At 45.6% G+C, this 22,575-nt stretch overlaps 1 protein-coding gene across 4 annotated transcripts in view; it reads right to left on the reverse strand.

Annotated features, from left to right (window-relative positions):
• The window catches only part of DOCK8 (dedicator of cytokinesis 8), a 206,189-nt gene that overhangs the window by 79,580 nt on the left and 104,034 nt on the right, over window positions 1-22,575 (reverse strand). For all 4 annotated transcript variants that reach the window (XM_032866561.1, XM_032866560.1, XM_032866562.1 and 1 more), the window contains one exon: window positions 1,242-1,359. In XM_032866561.1, coding sequence (XP_032722452.1) covers window positions 1,242-1,359 — 118 coding nt within the window. The remainder of the gene's footprint in view (window positions 1-1,241; window positions 1,360-22,575) is intronic.

The following is a 22,575-nucleotide window of genomic DNA, read 5'->3' on the forward strand; positions in this document are numbered from 1 at the left end:
TCCCTGGCTTGTCAACGTGCTCCTGTTATTTAGAAAAATACACTGGGGTGCCTGGGTGGCACATTCAGTTAAACGTCTGCTTTCGGCTCAGGTCACATCCCAGGGTCCTCAGATCGAGCCCCGTGTCGGGCTCCCTGCTCAGCGGAAACCCTGCTTCTCCCTCTCCCTCTCCCTCTGTCTGTTGCTCTGCTTGTGCTCTGTCAAATAAATAAATGAAATCTTTAAAAAAAAAAAAAAAAAAAAGACACCTCCTGTGGCCTGACTCAGCCCTGAAGGTACATGATTTGACTCACCTTTGGGCAAAGAAAACAAGAGCCTTCTCCTAGTTGCAGCAACAGTCATGACAAGGTCCCAGGGCTTGGGGAGTGGAGAACAGGCTGGGACTGGCCCTCACGTGTCCCCTCCCAGAAGCTTCTGCACAGCTGTACCAGGCAGCCCTGGGAGCCTTGCTAAGGGCTAGAGCAGGGAACCACGGGAGCCCTCCTTGAGGACTGTTTTCACATCACTGTCACAAAAAGAGACCTTGCCTTGGGAAGGTGCATGTGTCAAGAAAGGATGATTTTTTTAAAGAAAAAAAAAAAAAGTAGGTATCTGAAGAATAGAAACACTGGAAAAAATTTCCTTCAGTAGAAAGGTATAGGACCGGAATTCTAGGGCTTAGGGATGGGTAACTGCCCATCTCATTTAGTGGCAGAAACATAAAATAACACAAATTCTGGCCTTTTGGGTGCCTTTGAGAGTGCGGTAGTATATCTTATTATTTGATTTATATTTTGTCTCAGGCTGAAGACCCACTCCTGAAGGGCGCTGAGACGGCGCGGGTGTTATCATTACTAGGCAATATTTCACATTTACCTCCAGAGGCAGCCTGGGGCTTGGGTGAGTGCAAACGTGGCCGACACAGCAGACCCGCCCTCCAGCTCTTCCACCAGGAGGGGGATGTGGAAAGATTTCGTAACGTTTTTCAATGTTCTAAAATGATCTGCTCTTCCAAATGTCACAGATCACTACCGAGTTAAGTCGGGGAAGAGACTTTCAGCTTAGAATGACCCTGTTTCCCCTTCAGCACCCTGGGACCCATACTGGAGTAGCCCTAAAGGCCTTAGCAGGTGTTGACATGCAGGCTTGACTGGACGGACTCTGCACGTGGACGAGCTCTGCATTTTGTCTGCCTGGACCAACCGGGGGTGGGGGGGGGTTCAGCCTGCCCTGGTGGAAGGCACACGTTTGTCTGTCTTTACCGGCATCGCGCTGCTAGCATCCTCTCCACACATAAACTGGATCTTTATAGTGATATTCCGCGCCGAAGCCAGTTTGTTAGCGAAGTTTAGCCTCTGCGGGTAGACGTAGAGAAGATTCCTGGAAAAGAAAAGACAAAGAACCAGTGAATACTTGGCATCAGGGCAATACAAATCAAGACCACAGTGAGATCCCACCTCACCCCAGGCAGAACGGCTAAAATTAACCAGTCAGGAAACGACAGATGCTGGCGAGGATGCAGAGAAAGGGGAACCCTCCTACACTGTGGGTGGGAATGCAAGCTGGTGCAGCCACTCTGGAAAACAGCATGGAGGTTCCTCAAAATGTTGAAAATAGAGCTACCTACGACCCAGCAATTGCACTACTGGGTATTTACCCTAAAGATACAAATGTAGTGGTCTGAAGGGGCACGTGCACCCGAATGTTTATAGCAAAAATGTCTACAATAGCCAAACTATGGAAAGAACCTAGATGCCCATCAACAAATGAATAGATAGAGAAGAGGTGGTATATATATACGATGGAATACTATGCAGCCATCAAAAAACCGAAATCTTGCCATTTGCAATGACGTGGATGGAACTAGAGGGTATCATGCTTAGTGGAATAAGTCAGTCAGAGAAAGACAATTATCATATGATCTCCCTGATATGAGAAATTTGAGAGGCAGGGCGGGCAGCTGTGGGAGGAAGGGAGGGAAAAATGAAACAAGATGGGACTGGGGAGGGAGACAAACCATAAGAGATTCTTAATCTCAGGAAACAAACTGAGGGTTGCTGGAGGGGAGGTGGGTGGGAGGGCTGGGGTGGCTGGGTGATGGACATTGTGGAGGGTATGTGCTATGGTGAGTGCTGTGAAATGTGTAAGCCTGATGATTCACAGACCTGTACCCCTGGGGCAAATAATACATTATACATTGTTTAAAAAAAAAGAGGGCCCCTGGGAGGCTCAGTGGGTTAAGCCTCTGCCTTCAGCTCAGGTCATGATCTCAGGGTCCTGGGATCGAGTCCCACATTGGGCTCTCTGCTCAGCAGGGAGCCTGCTTCCTCCTCTCTCTCTGCCTGCCTCTCTGCCTACTTGTGATCTCTGTCTGTCAAATAAATAAATAAAATCTTAAAAAAAAAAAAAAAGAACTAGTGAATAAAGTCTGGAGTTTATTTGTGCCAAGTTTTTCCCTCAACGCAAAACCCTGTGCTCAGGAGGTCACTATCACAAAGAAGTGTCTCCTTTCAGAAGTGAATTATTTTTGGAGGAATGAGGTCTTATGGATTCTTCTCTTCAGCTGCAGCCAGCTGATAAGAACCAACACTGTTCTCTGCTTTGCTACGTAGCGAGATGGGTCTGCTGCTCAGAATGTCTTACTGCCTTCCAACATGGAAATCTGCCTAGCGGTGGAATGTCTGATACAGGGATAAGAAAGCAACAAAAGGCTCAGCTTATTTTTTTTTTTTTAATTCATTAATCATATCATTTATTTATTTGAAAGATTTTATTTTTAAGTAATCTCTACACCCAACGTGGGGCTCAAACTCACAATCCTGAGCTCAAGAGCCACAGGCTCCCCGGCTGAGCCAGTGAGGTGCCCCTCAGCTCGTTTTACACACAATCTGTGACCACAGGCGATGGGCCTAACTTCATTTCTTTTCTTTCTCTTTTTCCCTTTCTAGTCTGTATGGAGTAGTTTCCGTTTCTTCTTACCATGGCATTCTGGATAGGTTTAGCTTTCTTCTCCTATCTAAGATGAGAGTTCAAACCTCCAGCCCAATAAAGTTATAGGACAATAACACAATAACAATACGAAAAATATATCCATTTATCTAACAACGATGGAACAGGTACTAGGCTAACTATAATTTTTATTTTTTTTCTTTCCCTTTGCATTTTTACTAATATATTCCACTAAAAGGAAAGCTCTGGGAAGACAGAGATTTTTATCTGATGTTTGATCCACTGATGAATCACTAGCAGCTGGACTAGTGCCTGCAACATAGTAGGTGCTAAATAAATATTTGTAGACTAGAAGAACAAATGTGTATTTTTTTGATGAATCATATTCCTGACTCAAAGAAACAATGATATTACAGCACTTACTTACCCTGTGTCAGGCAATATTCCCAAGTACTTCTTTTTCTTTTCCTTAAAGATTTTTATTGATTTGAGAGAAAAAGCATGAATGGTGGGGAAAGGCAGAAGGAGAGGGAGAAGCAGACTCCCCACTGAGCAGGGAGCCCAACACGAGGTTCATTCAATCCAGGACCCAGGGATCATGACCTTAGCCGAAGGCAGACCCTTAATCATCTGAGTCACACAGACATTCTCAAATACGTCTTATTTATTAATTTCAACTTAAATTCTCATAATTATCCTATAGTTAGGTACTAAGTTCATGACATCATCCCCATGTCATAAATTTAAAAAATGAGATGCAGATATGTCACACAACTTGCCCCAAATCACATAGGTAGGAAATGTCAGTCGGGAATTAAAGTCAGGAAGTCTGGCTCTAGAGCTGTGTTCCCTCTTATCAGACCCCCACTGAAATGACAAGAATGACCTTGCCATACTGGGTCACTCATGACATCTCTCAGTGACAAGTCTGCCTAACTTTCTGGGTCTTCCCCACAGGACACAAGGACTGACTCAATTAGTTAATGTCCCCTACTTCAGGCAAATGTCTTGTCCTCTTCCCACCTGGTCCACTATTCCAAATCCTCGAAAGCATATTCACTCCAGACAGAAATATTCTTGTTCCAAAGGCTTCCAAATCACCCCGGTTTGAGAACCACTTATTTACACATGTGAATTTGCACAGGAAAGATTTGTGCCTCCATCCCCGGCCGATTTCCCATCTTGAAGACATAGTCGCTGCCCCTCACTGGGTCCATATTCAAATGTAAAGGATGTCCCACTGGAAAAGGGTGAAGTCAGTGTTCAAGTATAAGGCAGAAGATGAAAAATCTGTATCTGTTTGGTTGATGAAATCTCTAATAGGAAAATCAAAAGGGAAGGACCAAGCTGGCCTCGACTCCATTCTTGCAACTCTAACCCCTTAGTTGTAATAGGCAGATTGATCCTGCCATCGCGTGCAGGGAACAATGGTCATTGCGGACCTGCCTCCGCATAAACGTCTGGATTTACCCCATGGCTCTTCCTTGGTATGATAGTATCAGCAGGGACAAGACTCATAACCACCACCTCAGACAAGACCAAGTGCAGGGGTTGAGTGAACCCACTCCCGGTGGACCGGGCTGGCTCACAGCCCCCAGTCAATGATTTGGCACCAGACATGTAAATAGAGAGCCACGTGGCAGAGGTCACGTTCAAGGGAGAGCTTCCTGAATGACCAGGAATGGATGCATCGATGCTTAGAATCCCACTTTCACAATAAAATTTCAGAGTCATACAGTTCATGTGACTTATCATTGTTAAAAGCAAAGATGCTTATTTCCCTGAGTGTAACACAGCCTCTAGTCTGACACCAGGTATCAGGCAAGGCGAATCCCATTAGCCAGCTGCTCACGGAAAACCCAGCAAAACCGGCAGTGCCTGCGCTCTTCTGCAGAACCCCAGCACTGGGCAAAACGTGAACAAATACGTGGGGAACCCGGGGAGGTGGGAGACTGAGGTAATGTGCTTCCTGAACTGCTTCAAGGGGGAAAGAGGCACCTCCTTTCCCTAAATGTTTTGACCTCAGAACTCGTTTCGTTAATCTTTTCTTTCATGGTATATTTCCCATGTGTAATGTTCTGAGAAATCACTTGGGAAAACATTGAAATAAACTTCTCCGGGGACACAGGAACATCCCACATCAAGGGAGGAAAAATGCAGGTGGATTCTCTGCTGTAATGGTTTTGCAGGATGATGAGTGAAGACTCACAGGTATTCGAGGAGAGAAAATGCTACTTGGAATTACCAAGAACACCCAGCAGCTGTCAATTTGCTTGTGCAAGTTCAAAGGCCAAGGATGCAAATAAGTAACATTCCTATGTCTTTGTTTCCCCCAGACTCGCTGGAGGCAGGATGGGGGTGACAGAGTGCTGGGGACAGATCTGAACTGTTTGATCTTGGGACCTCTCTAGGCCACTCTGCTTCGGGCACTGATGCTTGGCATTATACCAACTGGGGCACACACTTTCCCTGCCTCCTGGCCTCTGTTTCCAGCTCTTTCTAGCTATTATCCTGTCCTCTTGGTGATCTCTTGTGATCTCAGGATCAAGAGTAGGTGTGAATGGCCAAGTACATTGACTGTATCCTGCACCTTAAGTGGAAAACAACATAGATGCAAGGCAAGAGAGTCATCACCAGGAAAATAATTAAATTTAGAGAACGGGCATAATACTCAATAAGCTTCAAAAGTCAGTAAAGTCTTGACTACTTCCTCCAAAGAGGAGATGGCAGGTCGGGAGAGAGTGAAAGGATGAGCACAGAATTCTGGGGAGCGAGAGTTGGGAGACACCAACGCCAAGCCCCAATCTTTGAAAATGAGAAAACGAAGGCCCTGGAAGGTAAAGGGACAGTGTGTCCTCTCTGAACCTAGCCTGTGGCTGTGTCCGTGGAACGGTCCAGATCTTGTTCTGTCAAACTGAGGGAGCCCAACTGTGAGGCTGTTGGGAATGGACATGGATGTAGTAAGGCGGGCAGAAGGCAGTCCAAAGTTGGGTGTGGGCACGTGGCTGGGGGTACAGATCCCTCTCTGCTCACGCTTGCTTCTCTTTGCAGCTCCCATCTGCCGAGCCAAAGTTTCCCAGGGGTCGTGTTGAGAGTGGGTAAGGGTGTTGGTTCTGGAGCCAGAGAGCTGGCCTTGGGCAAGTTCTTTAGGCTTCCCAAAGCCCCAGTGGGGTTAATAGTCACACGGACCTTGCAGGGCTGTGGTGTGCATCAATGAGCAAGAACTTATTAAGGACAGTTATGATGACGATGATTTCCTGCACACAGCAAGGTCAGACACACACCACGGCCTACATGCTCCACTCCAAATCACCGTCCATCTCTCCTGGACCAGTGCAATGCTCTCAGTTCAGCTCTGGACTTCTACACTTGCCCCTTATAATTTACTCCTTATATATCCGTCAGGAGGACTTTTCCAAAAGTGTGAAACAGATTATGGCAAACCCCTACAAGGGTATCCCAAATTGCTTATCATTTGCCCTACATGATCTGGCTTTTGGCAATTTCTTCTACCCTATCGCTCATTACTTTCCTGCGCTGTTTTTTTTGTTTTTGTTTTCATTTTTTTGGTTTTTTGGTTTTTCGTTTTTTTCCCCAAGGCCTAGACCATTCTAAACTGATTCTTATGACAGGGCTTTTGTACCTGCTGTTCCCCTCACCTGGATAGGAAGATCAGGAAGAGCTGATAGGAAACAGGAAGAGCTTCTCCCAGTTCTCTAAATGACTGGTCCCTTCTCATCTCTTGGGCTTTGGCTCACATGTCCCATCATCAAAGAGATCTTTCCTATCACCCTCTAGAGTTGGTCCACTCCACTCTCTCTCCTACACAAACTCTTTTATAATCATAAATATGAAAGCACAAGGATTATGACAATAATATGAATCCATTTTTCAATCTTGAATAGCTGAAAAGTACAGGAAAGCATAAAGAATAAAATCTCAACTACCCAATATCCTACTGCATTGAGGAAAATTGTTGTTCAGACACGCTTATTTCCTTCTGTCTTTATTTCCTCTGTATGTTGAACAGTTTTATCCCACTGTGTAGATGAAGCTTTATCTTGGTTTTGTATCATTTAGTGTTGTTCAGTTACGACCGTTTTCTCAATGAACGTGATGTTAATGGCTACATGATAATTCCATGGGATGACGATGCCATCATGTACACCAGTGTCCAAGAATAAGCATCCAGGTTATTTCCTCTTTCTCAGTTATTAAGCTGTGATGTACACTTTATCTATCTTGCCCCTCTGTGATGTGCTGTATTTTTGGAAAAATCTCTTTCGATTCTGTAGAGTTCAATTTCTTCATCTTTGAATCCACAGAAAAAAAAACACCAACCCACCTTCTGTTATTCTGGGCTTGAAGAAATAATGAGCCAGAGTTTGTAAAAACATTTTCAAGGAGCTCGATCAAAGGCTCCGTGTAAATCACAATGGATAAGCAAATGAGCTGTCCCCACACCCTTCTCCCATGTCCCAGTAGAGGGGCACCGCCAACCTGACCCACCTGTCCCCCCAACACCAGTCCACAACTTCGCACACTGTTCCACAGTAATGTTCAACCCCTGTCCTCAAACCTCATCACCATGGGCACTCAGTTCCCTGCCCCATACGGAATGCACTTTCTACAGGACACAGAGCTGAAAGGAAACTTCCAGAAAATTTAGCTCAACATCCTTTTTTGCAAACCTAGAACTTGACTCCAGGGAGGTTAAATGGCTTTACCTAAACATTTTTTTTTTTTAGGAAGGTGAATCTCCCACGGATCATTATGTTTCTTACTGCATCAACGTTACCTGATGGTTTTGTTAAATGGGCACACTTTGAGAGAAAATGGGTCCACGAAAATAAGAATGTTATTTCCTGGGAGGGAAGATCTACCCACATGCTCAGTAATCTGGAGAACCTAAACCAGGTAAGATTACCAAGACACTGATGAATGGGTTCTATGTTTTATATGTGATAAGGTACACGCCTCATGTTAGCTAGAGAAAAATCCAAGAATTATGTCATCTAATGACTTTCGAGAAGGTAGCCCATAAGCAGGATGAGACTCACTGTTTCTGGCCGAGGGATTTTGTCCATGCGGGCCCAGAGTGCATGCATAGGATCGAGTACAATTTCATTTTCCCCAAACACAGACAAGAATGGCCCGAAGGGAAAGTTGGGATGTTCACAATCTTACATCTTGTCTGAATCAGATTCCCATTGAGAAGAATCATAAATACATAAGCATTTGAGACCTGCTGGGGAAAAACCAACTGCTTTAGAAAAGAGTAAATCTCTCTCCAATCCCACTTGAAACTTTTTTAGACCATACTTCATTGTGCTCATTGAAATTTTACCAATTAAGACATCCCTCTTACCAAATATTTTTTTTTGAAACACCACTTAGATGTTTTCAAGTATTAAGAGGTTTAAATATCATCCACAACCACCTTAGTATGAATTAGTTTTCTTGGTTCCTTTCCTCCTTACAAAGAGGTTGGATTTGGACTGTTGGTGTGAGTGGAGAAAGGAGATAGACAGGAAGATGGGGTAATTTTTAATCATGAGGCACTGCTCTTGGGAAGATCTGGATATGTAACTCATCAAGGAAAGTGACAAAACATGGAAATGTGGGAAGGTCTCAAATCCAAATTTTTTTATTCCACATTTTTTTCCCCTAAAACATTCTTAAACTTGGCCCTGACGAAACAGTCAAAACATTCAATGGCTAACCACATCTCTCCTAACTCCCAGCTACATACATGAAACCTATGGTGTGGTTTTGAAGGTCTGTTGTTTAGATGTTCTTTGTGATTCCCACATAGAGAGGGCTCAGAAATTTGTTGAATAGATCAAGCTCCCAGTCGGGGTATTAGAACTCTATTATCACTAGTGTCGGCCTGTCTTTCTTTCTTCCTTCCATGGTGACTAGAAAGCATTTAATAAGTATATATTTTATCTACATGGGCAGGATTAGAACAGACCCGCTTAGCAGTATACATTTTAGACATCCTGACAAACTCACCCTTCCCAGCTACATCTTCCACCCCAACTTTTGTAGCTTGGTTAGAACTGTGGTAGCAGCTTCCAACATGGCTCCCAGTAACCCTGCCTCCTGGGATTCCTGCTCTGTGAAACCCCTTCCCCTTGCTTGTAGGCTGGACCCAGTGGCTCATTTCTAACCAACAGAAGACAGCAGAAGTGACAGGATTTCACTCTGAAGGTTTACATAAAGACTGTGGCTTCTTCTGCCTTTGGCTCAGGTCATGATCTCAGGGTCCTGGGAAGGAGCCCTGCATCAGGCTCTCTGCTCAGCAGGGGCCCTGCTCCCTCCACCCCAATCTCCACTCTCTGCCTGCCTCTCTGCCTACTTGTGATCTCCATCAAATAAATAAATAAAATCTTAGGAAAAAAAAAAAAGACTCTGGTTTCTATCTTGCTTACGCATACACCCTCTTGCTCATCATTCTGAGGAAGCCAGTCGCCATGTTGGGAGCTGTCTTATGGAGAGACAAATATAACAAAAATCTCTGGAGGGTTCCTGCCAACAGCTAGTGATGAACGAAAGCCCTTGTAATCCAAGGGGAACTGAATCCTGTCAACAACCACAGATATGAGCTTGGAAGTGAATCCTCTCCTGGTTGGCCCTTGTGGTGATCATGGCCATGGCTACTATTGAACTGTGGCCTTTGAGAGCCCTGAGTTCATGGCATCCAGCTAAGCCACACCTGGATAAACCACACGGATTGGGAGAGAACAACTGTGTGTTGTTTTATGCTATAAAGTTTCGTTACACAGCAATAGATAACACATGCGTGTATGTTTTTAAAACATCATCGGTCAGCTCTTCAGTGACATGTAAACATGGGATTCCTTTAGAAAATGCTTTACCTGTAAAATTCCTGCCTCATAACCGGATCTCAGAGCTATTCTCCTGGCCTAAGGAGTATAATATAATGACGACCCATTACATTATAATATAATGACGATAATGTTCTTAGTACCGAAAGAGCCTCTTTGGCATCCATTCTATCTCCAACTAAGTATAAAAACTTGAGAATTACTAAAAACATAAGTAATTTTTCTTTGGTTCTAGCTCTGATTCCATTAACCAAACTAATTAATGTCTCTTTGAGAGGCTGCGACCAGTCAGATAAAAGCTAAGAAGAATGCTAAGAAGTACCAGCCACAAACATCCTTCTTCTCCCCTAAAGCAGCAAAATTTTAAGGATCGCTTCCCCACGTAAAAACAGAACAAGAATTTCAGTAATATTCGGCTTTGTAAAAGACCCAAATTTCAAATTAAAGACACTCTCCCAATGCCATATTGGGACTGGGCTGCATTTTTTAAGACTACCAGACATGGGGCACCTGGGTGGCTCAGTGGGTTAAAGCCTCTGCCTTCAGCTCAGGTCATGATCCCAGGGTCCTGGAATTAAGCCCCGCATCGGGCTCTCTGCTCAGCAGGGAGCCTGCTTCCTCCTCTCTCTCTGTCTGCCTCTCTGCCTACTTGTGATCTCTGTTTATCAAATAAATAAAATCTTAAAAAAAAAAAAAAAAGACGACCAGACAGAATGATCACGTGGATGAGGGAACCAATCCGTTCGCCCTTTTAAGGAACAGACAGAGCACATTTTTTCCAGGCTTTCCAAATCGTTTCCTAAAACAAATCTGCCAGCTGACAAAAACAGATACACATACCAGAAAATTTCCAATCTCTGCCGTTGCTGAAACTGACTCTTTTTCTCCTTTGGGGCAGAGACCATATTAGTCCCCCACTCACTCAAAACAAACAAACAAACAAACAAATAAAAAAAAAACATATGAAAAAACAGCCAACGAATAAGTCAATACCTTTCATTAAAATGCTACATCATTCCTGATGGTTTTACTATTATCAAGATGTCTCAGTTTGGGTTGGGAATTAAGTATTGGAGCTGAGAGAAAGAGCAAGTCTACTAAGACAGAAATTGATGCCCCCAACTGCCTCTATAAACATTGCCTGCTTTGGGGACGTGCGGAGAGAGAAGGCTTGTCTGCATTTTGGAGGCAGGAGAACTTGGAAACTCTCAAGGTGGTTATAGGACAAAAGTTCACATGCGTCTTTCAGCAGACTGGCACACTTGCAAGTGGTTCTGGTGTCTCTTAAGAGGCTGGGCTGTGCCTCCAAAGAGATGAGTCCCTCCTGGTCTCTTTCAATGCCAAGCATAATGCCTGGCATGCGGTAGCGGCCCTAGACACCGGACAGGTGGATGCATGAATATTATTCAAAAGTCGTGAGCACTGCTAGGTGTGCAAGGTTTTCAAAGGACAGGTATGGTGATCCACAACAGAGGGTAAGGAGGGAGGACAGGGATGAGTTCTCACTCCCCACTCTCACACTGGTGTGACAAGTCCTTGGAAGCTGTGCTTATCCCCAGACCCCTTGGGAGGGCGGAGTCACAGTCACTGTCACAGGCTCTGCTTCTCCTTGCCCTAGAGACACACGGAGTTGGCATGTTGTTGTCTGGATTCTCGTGCCAAGGCTTGGGTTCATTTCAATGAGACTCTGGGAGAGGACATTAGAACCCCGTTGAAGGAAGCAGCCCCTGTGTCCTGCTCCCCATATGGCCATCATGGTGGCTTTGTGCTCAGCATTGCAGTGATTATGGGCTCACATCATGTCCCACAGTTCTTGGAAACATTGGCTACCCTGGGGGAGCCCTCAGACTGTCTGGCCTATCGCCCAGGGTCTCGGCAACCTTGGAGATGCCACCTTCAAGCTGTGTGTCTGGAGTCACCCTGCAGCCTCTGTTCGGGCCCTGCATTGGGGTTCACATTGGTAACATCAAGTATCACCCCCGCAGCAGGTGTCTTCCTCCGTGTGCTTGTGCAAATGGTCACACACCCAATATCCACCAAAGAAGCATAGAAGCTTCCACGAGGTGCGGACATGTCCATCGAATCACGTATTAGGTACAAATCCTGAGCCGCAGAGGGCAAGTTCTCCATGGGCACAGTGCCAGAAACGTAGGGTTTGCCTGACACTAGCTGGCCAGTGTCTACCAGAAATCATCGCCACCATCCCGTCCCGATGAGTAAACAGACTGCGGACGCAACAAGAACTTTCTACCCTTCACAAGCTCCCTGTCCATTCCACTCTGTCCACACCAGTTCAGGAAATGTGGCTCTTCGTATACCCTCACAAGGTCTGCTTCGTCCGCACGATAGCTAACTCGTCAGACGGAGTCTGGCCTGAACTCCAGGACCAGGGAAAGGAAACAGGGAAGAAAATAATGTGACACTCCAAAAAATTCTACATCATGTACCAATGGGCAGTTTCAAGGACAGCTTCGTGGCATTTAAAAGAGCTGCAGAGGCACCTGGGTGGCTCAGTCAGTGAGGTGTCTGCCTTCAGCTCAGGTCATGATCCTGGGGTCCCGGGATCGAGTCCCACGTTGGGCTCCCTGCTCAGTGGGAAGCCTGCTTCTTCCTCTGACCCTCACCCTCAAGTTCTCTCTCAAATAAATAGATAAATAAAATCTTTAAAAATAAATAAAAGTGGGGCGCCTGGGTGGCTCAGTGGGTTAAAGCCTCTGCTTTCGGCTCAGGTCATGATCCCGGGGTCCTGGGATCGAGCCCCACATCGGGCTCTCTGCTCAGCAGGGAGCCTGCTTTCCTTCCTCTCTCTCTGCCTGCCTCTCTGCCTACTTGTGATCTCTTTCTGTCAAATAAATTAAAAAAATTTTTTTTTAAATAAATAAATAAAGTACAGCAGACAATCATCTTCTATTCTTGACGATTTGTGAGAAAGCTGCGTGTTCCAGGGCATGAGGGAAAGAGGGCCTCTCTCCAGCCGTGATGGCATGGAAGGTGGTCACGGGCTATGACATCTGCCCTCCTGAGCTGCAGAAGACCAGGGCTACACTTCCTAAACAAGACTACAGAACGACGGATTGCTCTAGGTCCAACCTGATCCCCGACAACGAGATCACATCAAAACCTTCGAATGAGAATAATGCCCTCCCCAGGCACCTGCTTACAGTTTACTCTCAGTTGGAGACGGACCACACAAGGCAAATTGGGGCAGTCACCCTGGCTCTGCCCGGGCCTTGCAGAGGAGAAAATCCACCCAGCAGGATGCTAGAGACATAAGGGGTGCAGCCGGCGCCATGGTCCCACCAGACCCCCACCAGAGCAAAACACCAGCAAGTCAGCTTAAATTCAACCTGCTTCTTCCCCTGCTACATGCCAATACCGAGAGCAGTTACTGATGTGATATATCACAAACAGCAACCGTTAGCACGTGTACCGTAGAGCATCTTACATTTCGCAAAGCATGTTCGCACGTGAAGTCTTTATTAATCTCCCCAAGTATCTTGGAGTTACTCCATTTTACAGATGAAGAAACTGAGACTCAGTCTCTTGACTCTGATCTTGGGTACCGTTCTGGGCAGTAGAGCAGCTTCCCCTCAGGCTGAATGTTTCTGTTTGGTAAAAATATTTCCTCCCTTTGTCCCCATTAAAGCTGTTCTTTATGTCTGGTCTCAGCAAAATTTCACTGGTTTCAAAATACTATTGGGGGGGGGGGGTTGCACTGCTAAGTGCTCTCAGTTTGCTTTTTCACCAAGTAAGGACAGACCACTAAGCTGAGGTTTGTTCTTTACAAAAGAGAAAGGAGCCACCCAGCTACCCCTTCACCTGGGGGCTGGCCGGTGAGGACATCGAGAGAAAGCCCATCTGGGGAAAATGAGTCACCTCCTTCCTTTTCCCTCTCCTCCCTGGGAAGATCTCATTGATGTTATGGGAGAATTACAGTATCATCCAAGAGTCCTGGACAGTGCGGACTTTGGCGGGACTCAGCTCAACGATGGTGGGGTACAAAGTTTTGCCACCGGGATATGTTAAGGTCAGTGATGCAAGGAGGGCAAGACAGAACAGAACTCTGAGGTTGGGAGGAGCTGAGGTTTCTGCATTTGCCTCTTTTTTTTTTTTTTTTTTCCGATTTTCTCAAAGGGGAAAGAAGTAGAGGGTGTATCTCTGTGTGTCACCCTGGTGGGCACAAGCTGGCAGGCTGATATGGCCAGAGTGCAAATTTAATAATAATATGGAGAAACTGGTCTACTTCCTGTCTATAAACCCAAAAAGGGACCTCAGAGAAGCTGTGGCACTGGTCTAGGGGCTCTGATAGGAGAGAAAACACCACCCATGTCTCCCCCAATGAAGAAAGTAGGGAGGGGCCAAAGGAACCACAGGTGCAGTTTTAAAGCCTGAAACTCTAGGAAAACTTGAGAAATGATCTATGAGAGGTTCTTACTGCTAAGTGTGGGATTTTTAGCCATAGGCATGGAAATCTCTTTAAAATTGCTCAAAGGAGCCAGTAAGTTGAATTCCTCTACTATTATACTTATTAACCTATAATATTTCTATTTCTACATGGTTGCATGGATCCCAGCTGACCTTTCTTTTTCTTCTTTTTAAGATTTTATTTATCTGTCAGAGAGAGAGAGAGCACAAGCAGGGGGAGCAGCAGGCAGAGGGAGAAGCAGGCTCCCTGCTGAGCAAGGATCCTGCTGAGGGACTCGATCCCAGGAAGCCTGAGGCTTAACTGACTGAGCCACCAGACACGCCCAACCCCCAACAGACCTTTTGAAGGTCGTCAAACAAAGAACATAGAACACATGAGGTGAAACTGGCACATTTTAAGTTCTATAACCTATCTGGTTTTTAGGCTTGCAGATAAATGAAATTCATTTTTTAGTTATAAAAGATACACAAAATCTGGTTGATGAGCATTTTTAAAAATTACCTTATGACCCTGCAAAACTCAGTCTTTCCCTAGTACTTAACTATCAATAAATAGTTGAATTTAATGCAGCAACATTTAAAACAGTAAAGTCTATTTCACTCTATGCTGTGGGGCCCACCTGTCCTGCCCCAACCCCTACCCACTTTGTCCCTTGGGAAGACTGACACAGCCTCTAACTTCTGGCCCCAGGGTATTGTGACTTCTGCTGAGAAGGGTCAAGGGCACGGGGTCCGACGCCTTGAAACCACAGGACGTCCATCACGAGTGAGAGCTATTAAAACACCTCTATGTTAGTGGGGGTCAGGCACGTCACAGGAAGGTGTGGGTGACCACTCACCCCTGGATCGTCTACAAAGCACAGGAGAAAGTCAGATCCGAGCATGAAAAAGCTCAAAAGGAGAGAAGCTGTTTCCCTCTGCACCTGCTCGGCTCGGGAGTAAGAGGAAATTATTCCCTGAAGGATGTCTCATCAGGAGAAAGACACTTCAAAGAACCGATTTTAATATAAAAAAAAAAAAAGTCTCGAAATCAAAGAAAGAAGGCTTTCTGAATTTTAGGGGGCTCCTCCTAGGCCAGGCCGACTGTTCATCATCATAATTAAATACATACCCTGGTCTGCTTTATTTGCATCAATGTCTCCCTGAAGCCGCTGCCTCATCAACTTTATGCTCGCGCCCAGGTCCAAACAGGAGGCGGCATGAACCTGCCTGCGGAGGGCCGGATAAAGGATCTGCAGGGAGGAGAAGGACACCACCCTCCAGGGGACAGGGCAGGGTCTCTCAGGAGGGCAGTCACATTCATCATGGTGCCCTCCCAGGGAATGAGTCTTAAACTTCAGATGAACGTGGGGCGGGGACTTGAGGAACAAGGGACACTACCGCGCACACGCAATCTCCACGTGGATTCATTGCTGCCTCACGTTTTAACAAATTCTGAATTTCGGTACAGTTGCCACGGAACATTACATTAGTTTCAGATGGACAACACAGAGCTTTGAAAAGTGCCCGCTTTCTAAGGTCATGACTTACTTAATGAAAGAAGGCAGAAGGGGACCAGTTAGGATTCATGTCTTTGCCCCCCACCCCCCAAAAAAAGACAAAAGTAATCTCTCAGGACACTGCAATACTTTTCAGTTCTTCCCGGTCCTGCGCTTCAAAGGCAATCAATCAATCAATCAATCAATAAAATGTGTGTTTTCCTTTAATAAATCACGACTCCTTCTGCTTTGTAATGGGGGGGGGGGGAACCAAAACAGGTGGGTCGGCACCTAGAAAGTGAGCAAATTGTGCCCTCAAGTGGCAGAAGGATGTACTGCGGGCTGGCTTGGCAAAGCCTGCGTTTGTGGGGAAGTCATGCCAGGTCACTGCCTCCCTTCTGATCTCTTTCATTCTGAAAAGAAGGAAGACAACTGAATTTTGGAGCAAGGCATCAGGAAAGTGGGATCGTGTTCCCGAATTATTATTGAGCCCAACTTGCCACAGCGAAATCACGTACAAGGACTTAAGTATCGGGACAGTTCACGCAGTAGGAATTCATTTCGTTTTTGCCTGTGTTGCACTGCTGTTCTAAATAAAATGTTTGTTTATAATAGGGTTTATTTTCTTCAAGCAACTACTTGCTGAGGCTAGTAAAACCAAGGACTGGGTTTTAGGATTGTCTTATAAGGCAGAGTTCTTTCAACATCCCTTTAAAGGCGAAAAGGAGAAGTGGATCCAATAAGTATGTTTGCTCAGGTGTGAAAAGTTATATAAGATTTTTTTTTTCACTGTAACATCATTTGTTACAAAAGATCGGCAACATCTTAGATGCTCGTTATCATGGGTTAAGTAAATCATAATGTATCTCAATGAGATTCAGTGCAGCTATAAGAGACGTAATTCTACGTACTCATCAGAAGGGCTCTCCAAAACCCAGTATTTGATGACAACTCAAGACGCAGAACAGTGTAGAGATTTTGCAGTGCTTGCATTGTGAAAGGAAAAATACCAGAGCTATATTGGCTTGTACAGACATCATCCATCTCTGGAAGGACACACATTGGTAAAAAATGGTTGTTTCCAAGGGTCAGAAACAGAACTGTGGAATTTACGGGATTTTCATCTATTTTGTTCACTAGAATTTCTCTATTGTCTAGAAAAGGGCCTGGCACACTGTAGGCACTCAGTATTTGTGGAATAAAAATGCAGATAAAATCAAATAGATGTATATGTACACATATTTAAAAGGCTCTCCCCAAGGAAGGGGTTGGATGACTAGAAGTCAGCAGTGGGAGAGAGAATTTACTCTGCATTTTTGTACTTCAATAATTTTGAACTGCCAGAGTAGGCTGTATGTTCCAAGAGACATAAAAGTCAAGGAACATTAGAAACACGTAAGAACGGGGAGTTATTATTTTGATAACCATTTAAGGAAGGTATTGTTCGATGGTGATTTACACCCAATCTTATCAGAAGCCACGGACTGTTAATTAGCAGTCATGCTGGAGTACTCACAGCATCTTAGCCTATCGTGTTATAAAAAACACCGTCCTCCTGGGGAGCGATTTCCTACTCCAACACTTGGTCATTCCCAATTCTCCTGACCTGATACTCCAGCAGCAGGATCCGCTGTGGCCCCAACACAGAGCGCGGAAAAGATCCAGTCTGGACGTACAGACAGTGGAGCTCAGAATGGGAGTCCATTGCCATGGACCAAAGAGAAGTCTATCTCAAGGTCACCTTCTACTCTGTGTGCCCCGGCTCCCTCTGACCCACCCCTCCAGAATTATTTCTATTCCTTTCCTTCCACGAAATTTTGACTTCCAGACATCTGTTCAGGATTAGCTTGTACATTTATCTTACACCCTTCTCCCTACCTCTGTAGGATGCTGGTCTGATGGTTTTCAACCTCCCGCTCCCCCCTGTGATAGGGGAGACACCTCCCTGATCAACAAGGCCTCAGGTGAACTTTGGGCATGTGGACTGCTGGTCTGAGAACATTTTGCTAAAAAGGGGGAGGCCTAAAACCAGCTCATTATCCATCCAAGAAATCCTGTTCCAACAGATATACTTGCTCTCGGCAAGCTCAGTCCTCCATAGCAAGTCTGCTAATTGGATAAAAAGGCTTCAGAGCCTTTGGGAGGCTGGGATAGGAGATGAAAACGTACTTCATGGGGCTTTCTCTGATCTAATCACCCACTAAAGGGACGGCCAGGAGGTTAACAAGCTCATTACAAGCTCAGCGCCTGTGATCTCCGCACACACCCCCGTGGCAGCCACAGGACCGGGTGCCCAGAGAGGTCAGGCTGGGCCTCGGCGCCAGCCCCGCTGTTCCCCCATCCCCACCCCCACGGAAGGCAGCAGCTGGCGTCCCCCTTACCAGCTGCTGGGCCCCTGGGACATAAGCCAGGAGTGGGCTCAAACATGTGGCCGGGCTAACATCTGCATCTGGCCGTGGAGAAAGGGGTGCCAAAGTCAGACGTGGATAAGCCTGTTTATCAACCTCATTTTCCCAGCTGTCCTGCCCGTGATTTCGCAATGGGGCTGGGCTGGCTCTGTGTCAGGGACCGCTCGTCCCACCCCATGCCCCTGTCCCAGGAGGTCGCATGTGGCGCGCCCATGGCCAAAGCCCCTGGTTCGGGAGAGGCCGGCCATTCCTGCGAATAGCATTTCTGGCTCTAGAAGTTCACCCACCTCTTCTCTCAGAGTGTGGGTCTGTTTCACAAGTGACCGCCCCATGGCGGCTCATGTGGGTGCTTCTGGAGCCGCGTGCAGCGCTCCTGTAACTGGTCTAGATTATTTTGTAAATCACTCTGAGTAAGGCAGAGGCACCAAGGAGGACTCCACAGAGAAGACAGTGTGGATGGAGCTCCTTTGGGTACAAGCTGACAGAGGGCTCCTGAAGAGGTCGGACGGATGAGGGGAACTGAGAACAGGAAGTCAACGTCAGCTTATCCTAGCCCCATTGTATTTGAGGCTCTGCAACAGATGCTCCTCGAAGAGACTAAAAAATAGTTCTCTTGAGTTCTACTCACACGGTGGTAAATCGAAGCCTCACCCGTACTTAGATTCTGATCATGCGTGACTCTGGCCACCCCTCCCCTTCAAGCCCACAAAACACCTCCTGGGGCACCTGCGTGGCTCAGTGGTTAAGAGTCTGCCTTCAGCTCAGGTCATGATCCCAGGGTCCTGGGATCAAGTCCCGCATCAGGCTCCCCGCTTAGCAGCTTTCTCCCTCTCCCACTCTCCCTGCCTGTAGTCTCTCTCTCTGTGTCAAATAAATAAATAAATAAATAAATAATTTTTTTAAAAGAAAACACCTCCCACTGGATCCACTTAAGAGTTCCCCGCACCAAAGAAGCTCAACGGTTCAGGTGAAAATTACCCAAATTCAAATCCTGGCTTTGTCACTGCAGGCAATCCGTGCTTGGCCCAAGAGATGCGTTCCCCACAAGTTCCAGGCAATTCGAATTTCTGTAAGTCAAGCTATATTTCAGTGGACCCTCTATAAAACTAACTCACCAACTCTGTAAATCTTAATTTTCATTCCCTTGATTTTGTTAAAGGGATGCAGCTGTGACGGGCTCAGAGACAGGGAAACAGCAATGTCAACAGGGACAGTTACCGACAGGCCAAACCCTTAGCATGCTGTCCAGAATTCAACGAGGTCGAAGGAAAAATTTTTTTAAAAGAGAAAGGAACTGCTACTCCTGCTGAAATGATAAAACCTGTGGGACAGAGAAGACTTTTAGGGCATACCCACTCTTGATACCACATTGTAAGAAGGTTTGGAAATCTTTGCTTGAAAAAAAGCTTTGATCAGAGGGGAAAGGGATAGAAAAGCCACAAGGTAACAGGTTTCTGGAGGTATAAGGAGATGAGAAGGCACAAAAGAGGGGTGGATTTGGGCAGAGATGAGCAGACTAGGTCAGCAAAGGCCAACAGTCAGCTCACCCATCTGACCCAGCGTTCAGATCTGACCCAAGCCTTCCACTTCTATTGTCTGAAATGGAGCTGGAGGCGTGTGGAAGGCAAGATTCACCCACGGCTGGGCTGCTCTTAAGACCAACCTAATCAAAACCACGAAAAAGCATGTGGGGACTGTTGCAAAAATATTAAACATTTAACAAGAGCACAAGAGAGGTAGACAAGACGCTCTCCGAATTCCTTGACGTTTTCCCAGTAGTGAGGTTCTGAACCAAGTTCACTGTGACTCTCCTTCCTCACAGAAGCTATAAAATATGGTGGCCTAGGAGCCCAGCGACGGTGACGAAGGGAAACTGAAGACCGGGTTCCTAGTGGGCCGGCCTTGGCGTGTCTAGAGCATCCAGTAGAGCTGAAGAACATTCACTGGGTCCCTGTGGGTCCGTTTCTCATGAGGCCAAGTCAGGTTCAGAGGAATCTGTCCGGACTTGTCCTCCTTAGAACTCCTGAATCCCACATCGCACAAATGCACTCTGAGTCCCGCTGTGATGTAATTAAGGGATAATGTTTGCAGCAAGGAGTAGAAAGCGCTGTAAATGCCTCCCCGGGGTGATTAAATACTGAGGAGAAGTTGAGTAACCACAGAATTCATTTGATGCAAGTTTATTCCAATGCCAGAGCATTTCTTTTTCCAATTACAGGACAGGGTTTCTAAAAAGATACAAATACAGCCTCCACAAGCAAACCTTTTCATGCCTTCATCTCCCTCTTGGGAATGGGGAGCTGAAACCACTAAGCCAGAAATACTTATTCATCGATGGAAAGGGATGGGGGCGGAGTCTGTGTTTGAGGAATGAGCAAGGACAATGAAAAGCTGCTTCAGAACAGGGAATAATTGGAAGGGACTTTGGTACTGAAGGAAAAGGTCCATTTCTAACTGAACGGATGCTTGTTCGTACTTCTCTCTGTAATTTTTGACCTCAACAAACCACTCACTTCCCCACCCTGGGTCTCAGTTTTGTGCATCTGGAGATGTGGGGGTGGGGACCGGGTCAGTTCTGAGATTCTTTGCATGTCGGGTCTGCATACACACACTTCATACTGGGAAGAGTGAGTGGGGATGTGGGGAAACGAGCTCACTTTCATGCTGGGAGGACTGCAAGGAGGTATGGTTTTGGAAAAGGGGGCGGTATGAATAAAACTGAAAATGCGGATTCCTTGTGACCCAGCAGTGTCACTTTTAGGCACGCTGCTTAGAGAGACAGTCACACATGTGCAAAGAGAAACAAGGACAAAAACCCTCACTGCAGTGTTTCGAAGAGCCCCGAATTGGTAAGAACATAAACGTCCATCAATAGAAAAATAAGAAGTGGAGAAATAAAGTAGGGCCTCTTCATACAAAATACTATATACCAGTTGAAAGCACGACTAAGCGCTATCTGCATCTATAGTAATATTTCCAAAACACAAGCTGTTAAGAACTTGGTCAAATTTGTGAAAATCGGAGTAATTATGTAGGATAATGATCGTAACTGAGTATAACCCATTGAAATAATAGGATTCACGAAGCCACAATAATAACCAAAGAAGAAAAATTATACTGTTGTATTGAAAAGTACAGTGTAACACAGAGTGTAAAGCTATTTATGTACATTTTAAATGAATATAAAAATAAGACCATTCGTGGCTCACGTGTGTTGTGTGTTGTGTGTGTGAGTGTTGTAACCAGAGAAAACAGAAGAAAGGAACCATCCAACTTCATAATAACTGTGGTGTGTGGGAGGCAAGGTAGAAGCCTGTGTCTGCAGACGGGGGATAAAGGAGACTTCAACATAACCAGTAAGAATGTACGTGTGTATGTGTATGAAATGCACGAAAACAAACGTCATTTCTGGATGGTGGCGAAAAGGTACTGGTTATAACATTCCTCTCTGCAATTTAAAAAATCTTCTCAGGGGCACCTGGGTGGCTCAGTGGGTTAAGCCTCTGCCTTTGGCTTGGGTCATGATCTCGGGGTCCTGGGACCGAGCCCGGCATCGGGCTCTCTGCTCAGCGGGGAACCTGCTTCCCCGTCCCCTCTCTCTGCCTCTCTGCCTACTTGTGATCTCTCTCTCTCTGTCAAATAAATAAATAAATAAATAAATAAATATTTTTAAAATAAAATAAAAAATCTTTTCAAGGGGTGCCTGGGTGACCAGTCAGTTGAACATCTGCCTTCTGCTCAAGTCATGATCCCAGGTCCTGGGATCGAGCCCCACATCGGGCTCCCTGCTCAGTGGGGAGTCTGCTTCTCCCTTTCCCCCTCTACCCAGTTCATGCTCATCATCTCCCTTAAATATATAAATAAAATCTTTTAAAAAAATAAAAAATCTTCTCAAAATAGAAACTAAAATATATGAGCAGCAATGTCTTTGACAAAATAAGTGAGAACCAGCTCCCTCCCAGCCCTCTGTGAAGGGGCACCAAGAAACCAAGGCAGCCTAACCTCTTAGGCCTTTACTGTCCAGCTCTGCTCTGCCCAATATGGTAGCCACCGGCCACTTGCATCTGGATTTAAAGTCAAATCAAGAAAGATCAAATAAAATAAAAATCTCCATTCCTCTGTTACTCTAGCCACAGTTCAAATGCTGAACAGCCACAGGTGGTGGGTGGCTGCTGTATCGGGAAACACACCTAATGAAGGTGTCTACCATTGCTGTAAATGTTATAGGACAGACTTGGTCTTGAGCTAAAAAATCTTTCTTTTAGACAATGAGAACATTTTTGGTCACATTGCTCTTTCCCTAATACATCCTCCTACACAAAGGGAAACCAAGGTAATGACTAGGAACGTTATTTCATTTCTGGAAGGAATATGTCCAAAGTAATCCCACATTCTAACTTTGACTCAAGTAACATGTTCTGGTTAAATAAACTTAGATAAGCCATTTTTAGAAATTGATCTCACCATTATCCACAGTTATGTAAA

The sequence above is a fragment of the Lontra canadensis genome, unplaced genomic scaffold (assembly GCF_010015895.1).
Source record: "Lontra canadensis isolate GAN:19392208 unplaced genomic scaffold, GSC_riverotter_1.0 scaffold31, whole genome shotgun sequence".
Classification (NCBI taxonomy): Eukaryota; Metazoa; Chordata; class Mammalia; order Carnivora; family Mustelidae; genus Lontra; species Lontra canadensis.